A 17,561-nucleotide genomic window follows, 5' to 3' on the forward strand; every position below is an offset into this window, starting at 1 on the left:
TCAGGCTAGCTTGGTGTTATATAAATACCTAAAGCAGTCAAATCCAGTGTTGTGAGACATCAGGCTAGCTTGGTGTTATATAAATACCTAAAGCGTTCAAGTCCAGCTTGGTGAGACATCACGCTAGCTTGGTGTTATATAAATACCTAAAGCAGTCAAGTCCAGTGTTGTGAGACATTAGGCTAGCTTGGTGTTATATAAATACCTAAAGCGGTCAAGTCGAACGTGGTGAGACAAAAGGCTACCTTGGTGTTATATAAATACCTAAAGCGGTCAAGTCCAGCGTGGTGAGACATTATAAATACCTAAAGCGGTCAAGTCGAACGTGGTGAGACATTAGGCTAGCTTGGTGTTATATAAATACCTAAAGCAGTCAAGTCAAACGTGGTGAGACATCAGGCTAGCTTGGTGTTATATAAATACCTAAAGCAGTCAAGTCCGGTGTGGTGAGACATCAGGCTAGCTTGGTGTTATATAAATACCTAAAGCGGTCAAGTCCAGTGTGGTGAGACATCAGGCTAGCTTGGTGTTATATAAATACCTAAAGCGGTCAAGTCCAGTGTGGTGAGACATCAGGCTAGCTTGGTGTTATATAAATACCTAAAGCGGTCAAGTCCAGTGTGGTGAGACATCAGGCTAGCTTGGTGTTATATAAATACCTAAAGCGGTCAAGTCCAGTGTGGTGAGACATCAGGCTAGCTTGGTGTTATATAAATACCTAAAGCGGTCAAGTCCAGTGTGGTGAGACATCAGGCTAGCTTGGTGTTATATAAATACCTAAAGCGGTCAAGTCCAGTGTGGTGAGACATCAGGCTAGCTTGGTGTTATATAAATACCTAAAGCGGTCAAGTCCAGTGTGGTGAGACATCAGGCTAGCTTGGTGTTATATAAATACCTAAAGCGGTCAAGTCCAGTGTGGTGAGACATCAGGCTAGCTTGGTGTTATATAAATACCTAAAGCGGTCAAGTCCAGTGTGGTGAGACATCAGGCTAGCTTGGTGTTATATAAATACCTAAAGCGGTCAAGTCCAGTGTGGTGAGACATCAGGCTAGCTTGGTGTTATATAAATACCTAAAGCGGTCAAGTCCAGTGTGGTGAGACATCAGGCTAGCTTGGTGTTATATAAATACCTAAAGCGGTCAAGTCCAGTGTGGTGAGACATCAGGCTAGCTTGGTGTTATATAAATACCTAAAGCGGTCAAGTCCAGTGTGGTGAGACATCAGGCTAGCTTGGTGTTATATAAATACCTAAAGCGGTCAAGTCCAGTGTGGTGAGACATCAGGCTAGCTTGGTGTTATATAAATACCTAAAGCGGTCAAGTCCAGTGTGGTGAGACATCAGGCTAGCTTGGTGTTATATAAATACCTAAAGCGGTCAAGTCCAGTGTGGTGAGACATCAGGCTAGCTTGGTGTTATATAAATACCTAAAGCGGTCAAGTCCAGTGTGGTGAGACATCAGGCTAGCTTGGTGTTATATAAATACCTAAAGCGGTCAAGTCCAGTGTGGTGAGACATCAGGCTAGCTTGGTGTTATATAAATACCTAAAGCGGTCAAGTCCAGTGTGGTGAGACATCAGGCTAGCTTGGTGTTATATAAATACCTAAAGCGGTCAAGTCCAGTGTGGTGAGACATCAGGCTAGCTTGGTGTTATATAAATACCTAAAGCGGTCAAGTCCAGTGTGGTGAGACATCAGGCTAGCTTGGTGTTATATAAATACCTAAAGCGGTCAAGGCCAGTGTTGTGAGACATCAGGCTAGCTTGGTGTTATATAAATACCTACAGCGGTCAAGTCCAGTGTGTTGAGACATCAGGCTAGCTTGGTGTTATATAAATACCTAAAGCGGTCAAGTCGAACGTGGTGAGACATAAGGCTACCTTGGTGTTATATAAATACCTAAAGCGGTCAAGTCGAACGTGGTGAGACATCGGGCTAGCTTGGTGTTATATAAATACCTAAAGCGGTCAAGTCGAACGTGGTGAGACATCGGGCTAGCTTGGTGTTTGTTACAGATGACAAATCCACAAATTTCCTTCTCAAAAGCTTTTGTCTGAAACTGCTCATCCTGTCTTTGGTTTAAAGCTCTTCTGTAAAACCTGAAAAGTTTGTTGACACCGTTTTATAGGTCAAAGTACTTAAATACTCAGGATATAAAAACATAAACGTTTTTTTATGATTATTCATGGAATATCAAATGCTATAACAAAAATCTGTATGTGATAGACTCGGGTGAACAATATGAAGAATGTTCAACAGTTTAGTCAAGTTAAGAGAAAAATGAAATATTTCAAATAATTATATCAATATTGAATACTAATGCTTAATATCAATATTGAATACTAATGTTTAATATCAATATTGAATACTAATGTTTAATATCAATATTGCATATTAATGTTTAATATCAATATTGAATACTTATGTTTAATATCAATATTGAATACTAATGCTTAATCTCAATATTGAATACTAATGTTTTATATCAATATGGAATACTAATGCTTAATAACAATATTGAATACTAAAGTTTAATATCAATATTGAATACTAATGTTTAATATCAATATTGCATATTAATGTTTAATATCAATATTGAATATCAATGTTTAATATCAATATTGAATACTTATGTTTAATATCAATATTGAATACTAATGCTTAATCTCAATATTGAATACTAATGTTTTATATCAATATTGAATACTAATGCTTAATATCAATATTGAATATTAATGTTTAATATCAATACTGAATACCAATGTTTAATATCAGTATTGAATACTAATGTTTAATATCAATATTGAATACTGATGTTTAATATCAATACTGAATATTAATGTTTAATATCAATACTGAATACTAATGTTTAATATCAGTATTGAATACTAATGTTTAATATCAATACTGAATATTAATGTTTAATATCAATACTGAATACTAATGTTTAATATCAATACTGAATACTAATGTTTAATATCAATACTGATTTAGTCTTATGTTTAATATCAATATTGAATACTAATGTTTAATATCAATACTGATTTAGTCTTATGTTTAATATCAATACTGATTTATACTTATGTTTTATATCAATACTGAAAACTAATGTTTAATATCAATACTGAATACTTATGTTTAATATCATGTGTATCATTAAAATACCATAAACATTTTCATATATTACAGTAAATCAAGCAATGTTTGAAACTTCAAATAAAATCAAATTCAAATTCACATTAACTTACCTCTTTAGTAAATTAAACTTATGATGTCTGAATCAAATAAATACAAATTTCTATCTGATGTAAACACTTCAGTTTCTTCAACAATGTGTCAGTTTTGTCCTCCCGGGTCGCTCTCGTTAGTTCCTGTCCCCCCGGGACGTTCTCGTTAGTTTGATCCTGTCCTATCGGGCCAATCTCATCAGTTCCTGTTCTACTGGGCCAATCTTGTAAGTTCCTGTCCTCTCGTGATGATCTCGTAATTTTGTCAAGTGATGCACCACTATAAAGTGATGCAATCAAGTTGCTGACCTCCTGGGTCGATCTTGTTAGTTCCTGTCCTTCTGGGCCAATCTCGTTAGTTCTTGTCCTCTCGGGGCCGATCTCATCAGAGGTCCTGGTAATGTGACAGATGGGAAACAGTAAATTAGTTCTTAAAGGGAGATAATTTTGTCAAGTGATGCACCACTATAAAATGATGCAATCAAGTTGCTGACCTCCTGGGTCGATCTCGTTAGTTCCTGTCCTTCTGGGCCAATCTCGTTAGTTCTTGTCCTCTCGGGGCCGATCTCATCAGAGGTCCTGGTAATGTGACAGATGGGAAACAGTAAATTAGTTATTAAAGGGAGATAGTTTTGTCAAGTGATGCACCACTATAAAGTGATACAATCAAAATGCTGGGACCAATCTCGTTAGTTCCTGTCCTCTCGGGGCCGATCTCATCAGAGGTCCTGGTAATGTGACAGATGGGAAACAGTAAATTAGTTCTTAAAGGGAGATAATTTTGTCAAGTGATGCACCACTATAAAGTGATGCAATCAAAATAGGTCAAATGGGGTCAAATCAAGAGAAGACTGTGATATGTACACAACACTGTTATATTACTATACAGAGTATAAGCCACAAGAAGATTATGTCAAATTAAATTAAATAACTGTTAGATTAAAAGATTAAGTTCATGATTTCTACTCTACTTAAAATCTTTATAAAATATTCCCCATTCAAGTAAGTGGTAAAATAAAGCAACATTTGAACTTTTCTACTTTTCCCACTTTTTTCCCCAACAATCAGTAGTTGATCAAGATTGGTTAACTTATTACTGATCAGGCATACAGTGACAGTAGTGAGTTCAGGACAGGACAATCTATAAGGATAGAACCGATAGTTTTTTTCACTCTACTTACTGAAAGCTATAGGGACCTGATAGTTTGGTCAGATTTCCACTTTAATAACTGAACGCAAGGAAACAGATATAGTTTTATGATATTTCAATGCCAAAAGTATAGGAGTACTCAACATATTGTTGTCCTTTTGAGTTTCTGGAAAATGTAAACATAGAAATAAATATCACAGACATACAGTAGTTCATATTCCTTAAAAAAGCATGATCTGAAAGTGTGACAATATCATGTAAACAAAATGGCATACCCAGGTATTGTCTAGCCATCAAGTACACTAATGTACCCTCAGTCACCTGACTGTTATCACCAATACAGACTGTGACTGATAGGGACCGGTGATGGTCATGCAGGGCGCAGGTTTCTAATCTTACAGTATATAATGACCTAACTGTGTACTGATACAGAAGGCTGACTTCTATCACAGTTCGTCCAACACCTACGTTTATGTATAGGAACTCACCAGGTGTTATATTGATAATAGATCAAATATGTGCAGTGACGTTACTGATAATTAAATTTCAACTGTGATTTGACATGTCTTGGTGGATTTCTGCAAGAAATTATCAAAATAAATTATATCTCAGCACTTTAAAAATGAATTTTAAGTAAAATACAACATTAATGTATAAATCTACAAGAAACCAAAATTGAAGATCCTATATATCTCGCCATATAAAAAGGTATCAGATTCCGTTAAGGAAAGTGTTGTCTACTGAAGCTTACTCTTGTACAAACTAAACTATAGAATAAAGTCATGCCACATTCCTTCAATTGACTGAAAGTAAGAAAACATTTCTTTCTGTTAAAAAGAACAAATATTACGAAATTTACTCCTTGAAGTGTACATATATTGATTTGGGACAGTATTAATGACACGTACAGAAACACATGAAACATAGGAAAACTTTTGTTTGACCAAAAACTTTTGTTTGACCCTTACACATACGTGGCCTGTCTGGGCCTGGAACACACAACCTACCGCACCAATTCAATTGTCTAGCCTACAAATATCCCCAGCTCCTACCACTACTCCACCTCACCTTCAAAAAGAAGGTTTCGATGTTTCATATTGGTGAGCCGCTCTCTATTCTCAATATGGTCATTGTGACTAAATCGTCAAATGATGATACGAGCTAGTACCTAGATTACAACGAATAGATATTGTAACGTGAGGGCGGTCATGCAATCACCTAACAACTGACCATGAACGCTCAATGTTTCTGAACTAATGAGCGGGTCCCTGGATATACATTGTATAACGCATCGCTGTAAAAGCTAGCTTGCTAGTAAGGCAGTATTTTCCCCCTTAGATTCCAATTAGCTGTTAAACTATCCCCCCCCCCCCCCTTGTGTATCAATAAACCTTCCCTAACCACCAGGAACTGGCCTTACATAATAACACTGAGACACTATGTATACGCTGCCACCCAATGTAACATGCGGGCAGTCACCGATCCCACTTCACTGACCACGTTCGACGTTGCTGAACTAGTAAGCGGGTCTCTGGGTTAAACGCCATCACTGGAAAAGCTATAGCTTAATGCTAGTAATTTAAGGCATTTATTTTCCCCTAAGATTTCTTAGCTGTAACAATATATACAAATGTTACAAACATCACTGCCTATCTCACACGGAACAATTACCACAGGTAGTTCATATATATGTAATCTTCAGGCAAGGAATTTTTTCAGGAGACCTGCTCAAATGACTAACCATTAGTGCCTTTGACAAATTTTGTTCTTACCCTGATAAATACCAATCAATTCAGGCAAGCACTATCCTACATCTCAGCATAAAGCACTCATGTAACCTATAGCCTGGGAATAAACAGGCGCTACATGCAGCTATTTACAGGAGCAGCTGTTCCATCAATAAACAGGACAATTAATACATACATGTATATATAGGTATTTGTTGTGACATATGTTGAAACATTATTAACAACAGGGAAATAGGTACATTACTACTAGAACATGTTTGTAAGATATGCAAGAATGTCCCCTGTTTCTGCTTTGATGTAAAACGATTAAAATTTGATGTTGTGGGGACAAAATAATTCCTGTCAGATTTAGTAGTAATTAAACTCTTGTAACCTATACTACTCTAGAATATATCATGTTACTTTCTGTGTAAACTGTTTTATGTTTCAAACTAGCACCAGAATTGTAACACATGTAAACAACCAGTAGGCCTATAAGTACCTTTATACCTATACACTGGATATTTTTCCTGAAGACTGTATACATTTTTATTTGACTGTAATAGATAAATCCTATTACATGTATTATCTGTTAATTTAATCTTAATTTTTTTCTTATGTTTATGTATATAACATCTTGATAAGGTAATATAAGGTAATAAGTTCATAAATTAAAAACTTATTTTTTTAAATAAACTATATATAAACAGCTTTACGATTGAGGATGGGCTCACATTCCTGTAGTAATTTGACACCGAACTGATTATTATGTTGTCAGTTATTTTGTCTTTGTAATTCAATTTAAACTTTATTAAAAAACTATTGAGACAGCACATAAATACTAAGTACAAATATTAATACCCGGCCTCCTCTGAAGACGAAATATATATTAAAAGAAATCTCCTCGTCAGGGGGCTACGTTCTCGCAGCTAATATTTACTAATATTATAATATGACTGAACTATATATACACTTGCCTTTTAAACTTATACGGCAATTACATATGCACGGTGTATCATATAATAATCTTATGGTCACACACACACATGCTGATTGTTGATATATCACGTTTCAAACTAACCTAGAAACAGACGCATTCTATAAATAGTACACAACGTTGGTTTTCATAACTGTGCAACGGTATTCTGTAAATGTTAACGGTACTTATAAATCTTACCTATTACAGCATGTACGGGATAAAGACACTGTTTGTCGATGTAGTCTGGTGCGTGTTACATCCGGTTGTTTATCCACGTTGACAGGTCTACCATTTTGTACACTGTATAGTTTGCAATGTACAACTCATATGATCCGTATCATGTGATAACATGGCGGTCACGTGATACAGTCATAATTGCACTTGGCCATTCGAACCACTCGGTAGTGAAGCGGACGTAAAACCTATCAATCAATCATAGCAGTAGCGGAAAGATCTATATATTATATCCTGTGGAGTGCGTTAGCGCTTCTCAGAACATTGCTGCAATGTACGCGAAAAAAAATCACCCAATTCATATATTTACGGTACGATAAATTACAATAAAAAAAAGTTACAACACTTTTTGTAAATTTAATATTTTTAATATTTGTATCGGACAGAAAACCATGAAAGGAACAGCCAGAACTCCAGCCTACACACAATCTTCACATATTTGACTTCCTCCGATCAGCTGATTTTGTTGAAACGACACTTGATATTCCTTTCATTTTTGAAAGTTGATATTATTTGATGTTTTTTCGCATTAAACAACGCATGTTATATATATTTAAAAAAGTTAATGTTCGCACTATTTCAAATCATCGGTCACCATAGTAACCATCCAGGACGCCCGTCGTTAGTAGGTATAGAGCTCATTTGAGGTTAAATGTAGAGCCTTTGAATTAGTCCGAATTATTCTGACGTTTTATCGACTTTTTTCATATCGGTCTGTCGTTAATCGACGACAGACCGATATGAAAAAAGTTGATAAAACGTCAGAATAATTCGGACTATACCTTTGAATATGCTGTTTGCAAAATAAAACCCTGCATATGTTAATGATGATTATAAGTTGATGGATGAAGTGCCCTAGCTGTGTCATTACAAAGTGCTCTGGGTTTAATGTGGAAGTCAATGTGTAAGTTAATAACGTCTGCAGATTTTAGACAAAAACATAACACGCCAAACTACAGTTACACCATCCTGAATAATATACATTTAACAAATGAAGGGGTCACAAAACTACTGAAAAATCTTAACCCAACAAAAGCAGCAGGCCCACACAATATAAAACAGAAATTCTTGAAGGAAATGGCTGTTGAAGTATCACCAATCTTGATCAGCTTACTTTCAATCATTCTATCGAATCTGGTACTGTGCCCAATGATTGGAAAATCACACATGTTTCCCATATGTCAGACAGTTGGTCTGTGTAGTGATGTACCTATATACCATCTGGTCAGACAGATGTTCTGTGTAGTGATTTCCCCGTATACCATCTAGTCAGACAGTTGATCTGTATACTGATGTACCTGTATATCATCTGGTCAGACATTTGGTCTGTGCAGTGATGTACCTGTATACCATCTTGTCAGACATTTGGTCTGTGTAGTGATGTACCAGTAGACAATCTGGTCAGACAGTTGTTCTGTGTAGTGATGTACCTGTATACCATCTGGTCAGACAGTTTGTCTGTGTACTGATGTATCTGTATACCATCTGGCCAGACAGTTGGTCTGTGTAGTGATGTACCTGTATACCATCTGGCCAGACAGTTGCTCTGTGTAGTGATGTACCTGTATATACATCTAGTCAGACAGGTGGTTTGTGTACTGATGTACCTGTATACCATCTAGTCAGACAGTTGGTCTGTGTACTAATGTACATTTATACCATCTGGTCAGACAGTTGTTCTGTATAGTGATGTCCCCGTATACCATCTGGTCAGACAGTTGTTCTGTTTACTGATGTAGCTGTATCTATCTGGTCAGACAGTTGTTCTGTTTACTGATGTAGCTGTATCTATCTGGTTAGACAGTTGGTTTGTATACTGATGTGCCTGTATACCATCTGGCCAGACAGTTGGACTGTGTAGTGATGAACCTGAATACCATCTGGCCAGCCAGTAGGTCTGTGTAGGGATGTACCTGTATACCATCTGGACAGACAGTTGGTCTGTGTAGTCCCCGTATACCATCTGGTCAGACAGTTGTTCTGTGTACTGATGTAGCTGTATCTATCTGGTCAGACAGTTGGTTTGTATACTGATGTACCTGTATACCATCTGGCCAGACAGTTGGTCTGTGTAGTGATGTACCTGTATACCATCTGGTCAGACAGTTGGTCTGTGTACTGATGTCCCCGTATACCATCTGGACAGACAGTTGTTCTGTTTACTGATGTACCTGTGTACTATCTGGTCAGACAGTTGTTCTGTATAGTGATGTCCCCGTATACCATCTAGTCAGACAGTTGGTCTGTGTAGTGATGTACCCGTATACCATCTAGTCAGACATTTGTTCTGTGTACTGATGTCCCCGTATACCATCTGGTCAGACAGTTGTTCTGTGTACTGATGTACCTGTATCTATCTGGTCAGACAGTTAGTCTGTGTTCTGATGTCCCCGTATACCATCTGGTCAGACAGTTGGTCTGTGTGCTCATGAACCTGTATACCATGTGGTCAGACAGTTGGTCTGTGTACTAATGTACCTGTATGCCATCTGGTCAGACAGATGGTCTGTGTGCTCATGAACCTGTATACCATGTGGTCAGACAGTTGGTCTGTGTACTAATGTACCTGTAGACCATCTGGTCAGACAGATGGTCTGTGTGCTCATGAATCTGTATACCATCTGGTCAGACAGTTGGTCTGTGTACTGATGTACATGTATACCATCTGGTCAGACAGTTGGTCTGTGTACTGATGTACATGTATACCATCTGGTCAGACAGTTGGTCTGTGTGCTCATGAACCTGTATACCATGTGGTCAGACAGTTGGTCTGTGTACTAATGTACCTGTATGCCATCTGGTCAGACAGATGGTCTGTGTGCTCATGAACCTTTATACAATCTGGTCAGACAGTTGGTCTGTGTACTAATGTACCTGTATGCCATCTGGTCAGACAGATGGTCTGTGTGCTCATGAACCTTTATACAATCTGGTCAGACAGTTGGTCTGTGTACTAATGTACCTGTAGACCATCTGGTCAGACAGATGGTCTGTGTGCTCATGAATCTGTATACCATCTGGTCAGACAGTTGGTCTGTGTGCTCATGAACCTGTATACCATGTGGTCAGACAGTTGGTCTGTGTACTAATGTACCTGTAGACCATCTGGTCAGACAGATGGTCTGTGTGCTCATGAACCTTTATACAATCTGGTCAGACAGTTGGTCTGTGTACTAATGTACCTGTATACCATCTGGTCAGACAGATGGTCTGTGTGCTCATGAACCTGTATACCATCTGGTCAGACAGTTGGTCTGTGTACTAATGTACCTGTATACCATCTGGTCAGACAGTTGGTCTGTGTAGTGATGTACCTGTATCTATCTGGTCAGACAGTTGTTCTGTATAGTGATGTCCCCGGATACCATCTGATTAGACAGTTGGTCTGTATAGTGATGTCCCCGTATACCATCTGATTAGACAGTTGTTCTGTATAGTGATGTCCCCGGATACCATCTGGTCAGACAGTTGTTCTGTATACTGATGTACCCGTCGACCATCTGATCAGACAGTTGGTTTGTATAGTGATGTCCCCGTATACCATCTAGTCAGACAGTTGTTCTGTGTACTAATGTACCTGTATACCATCTAGTCAGACAGCTGTTCTGTATACTGATGTACCCGTCTACCATCTGATTAGACAGTTGTTCTGTATAGTGATGTCCCCGTATACCATCTGGTCAGACAGTTGGTCTGTGTAGCGATGTACCTGTATCTATCTGGTCAGACAGTTGTTCTGTATAGTGATGTCCCCGGATACCATCTGGTCAGACAGTTGTTCTGTATAGTGATGTCCCCGGATACCATCTGGTAAGACAGTTGTTCTGTATACTGATGTACCAGTTGATGTCCCCGTATACCATCTAGTCAGACAGTTGGTCTGTGTACTAATGTACATTTATACCATCTGGTCAGACAGTTGTTCTGTGTAGTGATGTATCTGTATACCATCTAGTCAGACAGTTGGTCTGTGTACTAATGTACATTTATACCATCTGGTCAGACAGTTGTTCTGTGTAGTGATGTATCTGTATACCATCTAGTCAGACAGTTGGTCTGTGTACTAATGTACATTTATACCATCTGGTCAGACAGTTGTTCTGTGTAGTGATGTATCTGTATACCATCTGGTCAGACAGTTGTTCTGTATACTGATGTACCAGTTGATGTCCCCGTATACCATCTAGTCAGACAGTTGGTCTGTGTACTAATGTACCCGTATACCATCTGGTCAGACAGTTGGTCTGTGTACTAATGTACCCGTATACCATCTGGTCAGACAGTTGGTCTGTGTAATGATGTACCTGTATCTATCTGGTCAGACAGTTAGTCTGTGTACGGATGTACCGGAATACCATCTAGTCAGACAGTTGGTTTGTGTACTAATGTATCTGTATACCATCTAGTCAGACAGTTGGTCTGTGTACTAATGTACCCGTATACCATCTGGTCAGACAGTTGGTCTGTGTAGCGATGTACCTGTATCTATCTGGTCAGACAGTTAGTCTGTGTACGGATGTACCGGAATACCATCTAGTCAGACAGTTGGTTTGTGTAGTATTGTCCCCGTATACCATCTGGTCAGACAGTTGGTTTGTGTACTGATGTACCTGTATACCGTCTGGTCAGACAGTTGTTCTGTGTAGATGTCCCCGTATACCATCTAGTCAGACAGTTGTTCTGTGTACTAATGTCCCCGTCTCCCATCTGGTCAGACAGTTGGTTTGTGTAGTGATGTACCTGTTTACCATCTAGTCAGACAGTTGGTTTGTGTACTGATGAACCTGGATACCACCTGGTCAGACAGATGTTCTGTATAGAGATGTACCCGTATACAATCTAGTAAGACAGTTGGTCTGTATAGTGATGTCCCCGTATACCATCTGATTAGACAGTTGTTCTGTATAGTGATGTCCCCGGATACCATCTGGTCAGACAGTTGTTCTGTATACTGATGTACCCGTCTACCATATGATTAGACAGTTGTTCTGTATAGTGATGTCCCCGGATACCATCTGGTCAGCCAGTTGTTCTGTATACTGATGTACCAGTCTACCATCTGATCAGACAGTTGGTTTGTATAGGGATGTCCCCGTAAACCATCTGGTCAGACAGTTGGTTTGTATAGTGATGTCCCTGTATACCATCTGGTCAGACAGTTGGTCTTTGTAGTGATGTACCTGTATCTATCTGGTCAGACAGTTGTTCTGTATAGTGATGTCCCCGGATACCTTCTGGTCAGACAGTTGTTCTGTATACTGATGTACCAGTCTACCATCTGATCAGACAGTTGGTTTGTATAGTGATGTCCCCGTATACCATCTAGTCAGACAGTTGTTCTGTGTACAAATGTACCTGTATACCATCTAGTCAGACAGCTGTTCGGTATACTGATGTACCCGTCTACCATCTGATTAGACAGTTGTTCTGTGTACTACCATCTGGTCAGACGGTTGGTCTGTGTACTAATGTCCCTGTATCCCATCTAGTCAGGCAGTTGGTTTGCGTCCTGATGTATCTGTTTACCATCTAGTCAGACCGTTGGTTTGTGTACTACTGTACCTGTATACCCTCTGGTCAGACAGTTGGTCTGATTAGTGATGTACCTGTATTCCAACTGGTCAGACAGTTGGGCTGTGTACTAATGTACTTGTATACCATCTGGCCAGTCAGTTGTTCTGTGTAATAATGAACCTGTATCCCATCTAGTCAGGCAGTTGGTTTGCGTCCTGATGTATCTGTTTACCATCTAGTTAGACAGTTGGTCTGTGTATTGATGTACCTGTATATCTAGTCAGACAGCTGTTAGGTATACTGATGTACCCGTCGACCATCTGATCAGACAGTTGGTTTGGATAGTGATGTCCCCGGATACCATCTGGTCCGACAGATGGTCTGTGTAGTGACGTCCCCGTATACCATCTGGTCAGGCAGTTGTTCTGTGTACAAATGTACCTGTATCCCATCTAGTCAGACAGTTGGGTTGTGTACTGATGTACCCGTCTACCATCTGATTAGACGGGTACATCAGTATACCTAACAGCTGTCTGACTAGATAGATACAGGGACATCACTATACAGAACAACTGTCTGACCAGCTGGTATACAGGTACACCAGTACACAGAAAACCTGTCTGACCAGATGGGATACAGGTACATTAGTACCCAGACCAACTGTCTGAATAGATGGTATACAGGGACATCAGTACACAGACTAACTGTCTGACCTGATAGATACAGGTACATTAGACTAGATGGTATACGGATACATCACTACACAGTCCAACTGTCTGACCAGTTGGAATACAGGTACATTAGGACACAAACCAACTGTATGACCAGATAGATACAGGCACATCAGTACACAAACGAACTGTCTGACTAGATTGTATACGGGTATGGTATACAGGTACATACCAGATGGTATACAGTTACATTAGTACACAACCCAACTGTCTGACTAGATTGTATACGGGTATGGTATACAGGTACCTTAGTACACAAACCATCTGTCTGACTAGATGCTATACAGGTACACCAGTACACAGAAAAACTGTCTGACGAGATGGTATACAGGTACCTTAGTACACAAACCATCTGTCTGACTAGATGCTATACAGGTACACCAGTACACAGACCAACCGTCTGACCAGATGGTTTACGGGGACATCACTACATAGACCAACTGTCTGAATAGATGGTATACAGGAACATTAGAACACAGACAAACTGTCTGTCTGTGTACTGATGTACCCGTCTACCATCTGATTAGACAGTTGTTCTTTATAGTGATGTCCCCGTATGCCATCTAGTCAGGCAGTTGGGTATACCATCACTACACAGAACAACTGTGTGACCAGATGGTATAAATGTACATTAGTACACAACCCAACTGTCTGACTAGACGTATATACAGGTACATCACTACACAAACCAACTGTGTGACTAGATGGTATAGTGATGTCCCCGGATACCATCTGGTCAGCCAGTTGGTCTGTGTACTGATGTACACAGACTAACTGTCTGACCTGATAGATACAGGTACATTAGGACACAAACCAACTGTATGACCAGATAGATACAGGTACATTGTACATCAGTACACAAAACAACTGTCTGACTAGATAGATACAGGTACATTGTACATCACTACACAGTCCAACTGTCTGACCAGCTGGTATACAGGTACATCTAGTCAGACAATAGACAGATGTTCTGTATAGTGATGTCACTGTATACCATCTGGTCACACAGTTGTTCTGTGTACTAAAGTCCCCGTATACCATCTTGTCAGACAGTTGTTCTGTATAGTGTTGTCCCCGGATACCATCTGGTCAGACGGTTGGTCTGTGTACTGATGAACCTGTATACCATCTCGTCAGACAGTTGGTTTGAATAGTGATGTCCCCGGATACCATCTGGTCCGACAGATGGTCTGTGTAGTGATTTACCTGTATCTATCTGGTAAGACAGTTAGTCTGTGTAATGATGTACCTGTATCTGTCTGGTCAGACAGTTGGGTTGTGTACTGATGTACCAGTCTACCATCGGATCAGACAGTTGGTTTGGATAGTGATGTCCCCGTATGCCATCTAGTCAGACAATTGGTCTGTGTAGGGATGTACCTGTATACCATCTCGTCAGACAGTTTTTCTGTATACTGATGTACCCTATAGTGATGTCCCCGGATACCATCTGGTCCGACAGATGGTCTGTGTACTAATGTCCCTGTATCCCATCTAGTCAGGCAGTTGGTTTGTGTAGTGATGTACTTGTATATACATCTAGTCAGACAGATGGTTTGTGTACTAAGGTACCTGTATACCATCTGGCCAGACAGATGTTCTGTATAGTGATGTCCCAGGATACCATCTGGTCCGACAGATGGTCTGTGTAGTGATATCCCCGTATACCATCTAGTCTAATGTACCTGTATTCCATCTGGTCAGAGAGTTGGTCTGTGTACTAATGTACCTGTATACCATCTAGTCAGGCAGTTGGTTTGTGTACTGATGTACCTGTTTACCATCTAGTCAGACAGTTGGTCTGTGTACTGATGTACCTGTATACCATCTAGTCAGACAGTTCGTTTGTGTACTGATGTACAATGTACCTGTATCTATCTGGTCAGACAGTTGTTCTGTGTACTGATGTACCTGTATACCATCTAGTCAGGCAGTTGGTTTGTGTACTGGTCAGACAGTTGTTCTGTGTACTGATGTACCTGTATACCATCTGGTCAGACAGTTGGTCTGTGTAGTGATGTACCTGTATCTATCTAGTCAGACAGTTGGTTTGTGTACTGATGTACCTGTATCTATCTGGTCAGACAGTTGTTCTGTGTACTGATGTACCTGTATACCATCTGGCCAGTCAGTTGTTCTGTGTAGTGATGTACCTGTATATCATCTATTCAGACAGTTGTTCTGTGTAGTGATGTACCTGTATACCATCCGGTCAGACAGTTGTTCTGTGTAGTGATGTATCTATCTGGTCAGACAGTTGGTCTGTGTAGTGATGTCCCTGTATCTATCTAGTCAGACAGTTGGTTTTTGTACTGATGTACCTGTATCTATCTGGTCAGACTGGTCTGTGTAGTGATGTACCTGTATACCATCTGGTCAGACAGTCGTTCTGTGTAGTGATGTATCTGTATACCATCTGGCCAGACAGTTGTACATCTAGTCAGACAGTTGGTCTGTGTTATGATGTACTTGTATACCAAGACAGTTGGTCTGTGTACTGATGTACCTGTATACCATCTGGCCAGTCAGTTGTTCTGTGTAGTGATGTACCTGTATACTATCTAGTCAGACAGTTGTTCTGTGTAGTGACGTACCTGTATACCATCTAGTCAGACAGTTCGTTTGTGTACTGATGTACAATGTACCTGTATCTATCTGGTCAGACAGTTGGTTTGCATACTGATGTACCTGTATACCATCTGGCCAGCCAGTTGTTCTGTGTAGTGATGTACCTGTATACTATCTAGTCAGACAGTTGTTCTGTGTAGTGACGTACCTGTATACCATCTAGTCAGACAGTTGTTCTGTGTACTGATTTACCTGTATACCATCTAGTCAGACAGTTGTTCTGTGTACTAATGTCCCCGTATACCATCTGGTCAGACAGTTGGTTTGTATACTGATGTACCTGTATACAATCTGGCCAGACAGTTGTTCTGTGTAGTGACGTATCTGTATACCATCTGGCCAGACAGTTGTTCTGTGTAGTGACGTATCTGTATACCATCTGGCCAGACAGTTGTACATCTAGTCAGACAGTTGGTCTGTGTTATGATGTACTTGTATACCATCTGGCCAGACAGTTGTTCTGTGTACTAATGTACCTGTATACCATCTGGTCAGACAGTTGCTCTGTGTAGTGATGTATCTGTATACCATCTGGCAAGACAGTTGTTCTGTGTAGTGATGTACCTGTATATACATCTAGTCACACAGTTGGTTTGTATACTGATGTACCTGTATACCATCTGGCCAGACACCATCTGGTCAGACAGTTGGTCTGTGTAGTGATGTACCTGTATACCATCTGGTCAGACAGTTGCTCTGTGTAGTGATGTATCTGTATACCATCTGGCCAGACAGTTGTTCTGTGTAGTGACGTATCTGTATACCATCTGGCCAGACAGTTGTACATCTAGTCAGACAGTTCGTCTGTGTTATGATGTACTTGTATACCATCTGGCCAGACAGTTGTTCTGTGTACTAATGTACCTGTATACCATCTGGTCAGACAGTTGCTCTGTGTAGTGATGTATCTGTATACCATCTGGTCAGACAGTTGGTTTGTATACTGATGTACCTGTATACAATCTGGCCAGACAGTTGTTCTGTGTAGTGATGTACTTGTATATACATCTAGTCAGACAGTTGGTTTGTATACTGATTTACCTGTATACCATCTGGCCAGACAGTTGGTCTGTGTAATGATGTACCTGTATATACATCTAGTCAGACAGTTGTTCTGTGTAGTGATGTACCTGTATATCATCTAGTCAGACAGTTGTTCTGTGTAGTGATGTACCTGTATACCATCTGGTCAGACAGTTGTTCTGTGTAGTGATGTACAATGTACCTGTATCTATCTGGTCAGACAGTTGTTCTGTGTAGTGATGTATCTGTATACCATCTAGTCAGACAGTTGGTCTGTGTACTGATGTACCTGTATACCATCTCGTCAGACAGTTGTTCAGGCAGTACACACCATCACCCACGCATACAC

At 39.8% G+C, this 17,561-nt stretch overlaps 1 protein-coding gene across 3 annotated transcripts in view; it reads right to left on the reverse strand.

Moving 5' to 3' along the window:
- LOC110460398 (high affinity cationic amino acid transporter 1-like) overlaps nt 1–3,826 on the reverse strand; it is a 34,539-nt gene extending 30,713 nt beyond the window's left edge. For 2 of the 3 annotated variants that reach the window (XM_021513275.1, XM_021513272.1), the window contains exons 1-2: nt 3,248–3,610; nt 1,958–2,098 (exon numbers count right to left, since the gene is read on the reverse strand). In XM_021513275.1, the coding sequence (XP_021368950.1) occupies nt 1,958–2,066 (109 nt within the window). In that variant the 5' untranslated portion in view covers nt 2,067–2,098; nt 3,248–3,610. Of the gene's footprint in view, nt 1–1,957; nt 2,099–3,247; nt 3,611–3,720 lie in introns of those variants that run through there. The other variant, XM_021513274.1, reaches the window with a different exon arrangement.
- Nucleotides 3,827–17,561: the final 13,735 nt, after the last annotated feature.

This window comes from Mizuhopecten yessoensis, unplaced genomic scaffold (genome assembly GCF_002113885.1).
Source record: "Mizuhopecten yessoensis strain PY_sf001 unplaced genomic scaffold, ASM211388v2 scaffold10383, whole genome shotgun sequence".
NCBI lineage: Eukaryota > Metazoa > Mollusca > Bivalvia > Pectinida > Pectinidae > Mizuhopecten > Mizuhopecten yessoensis.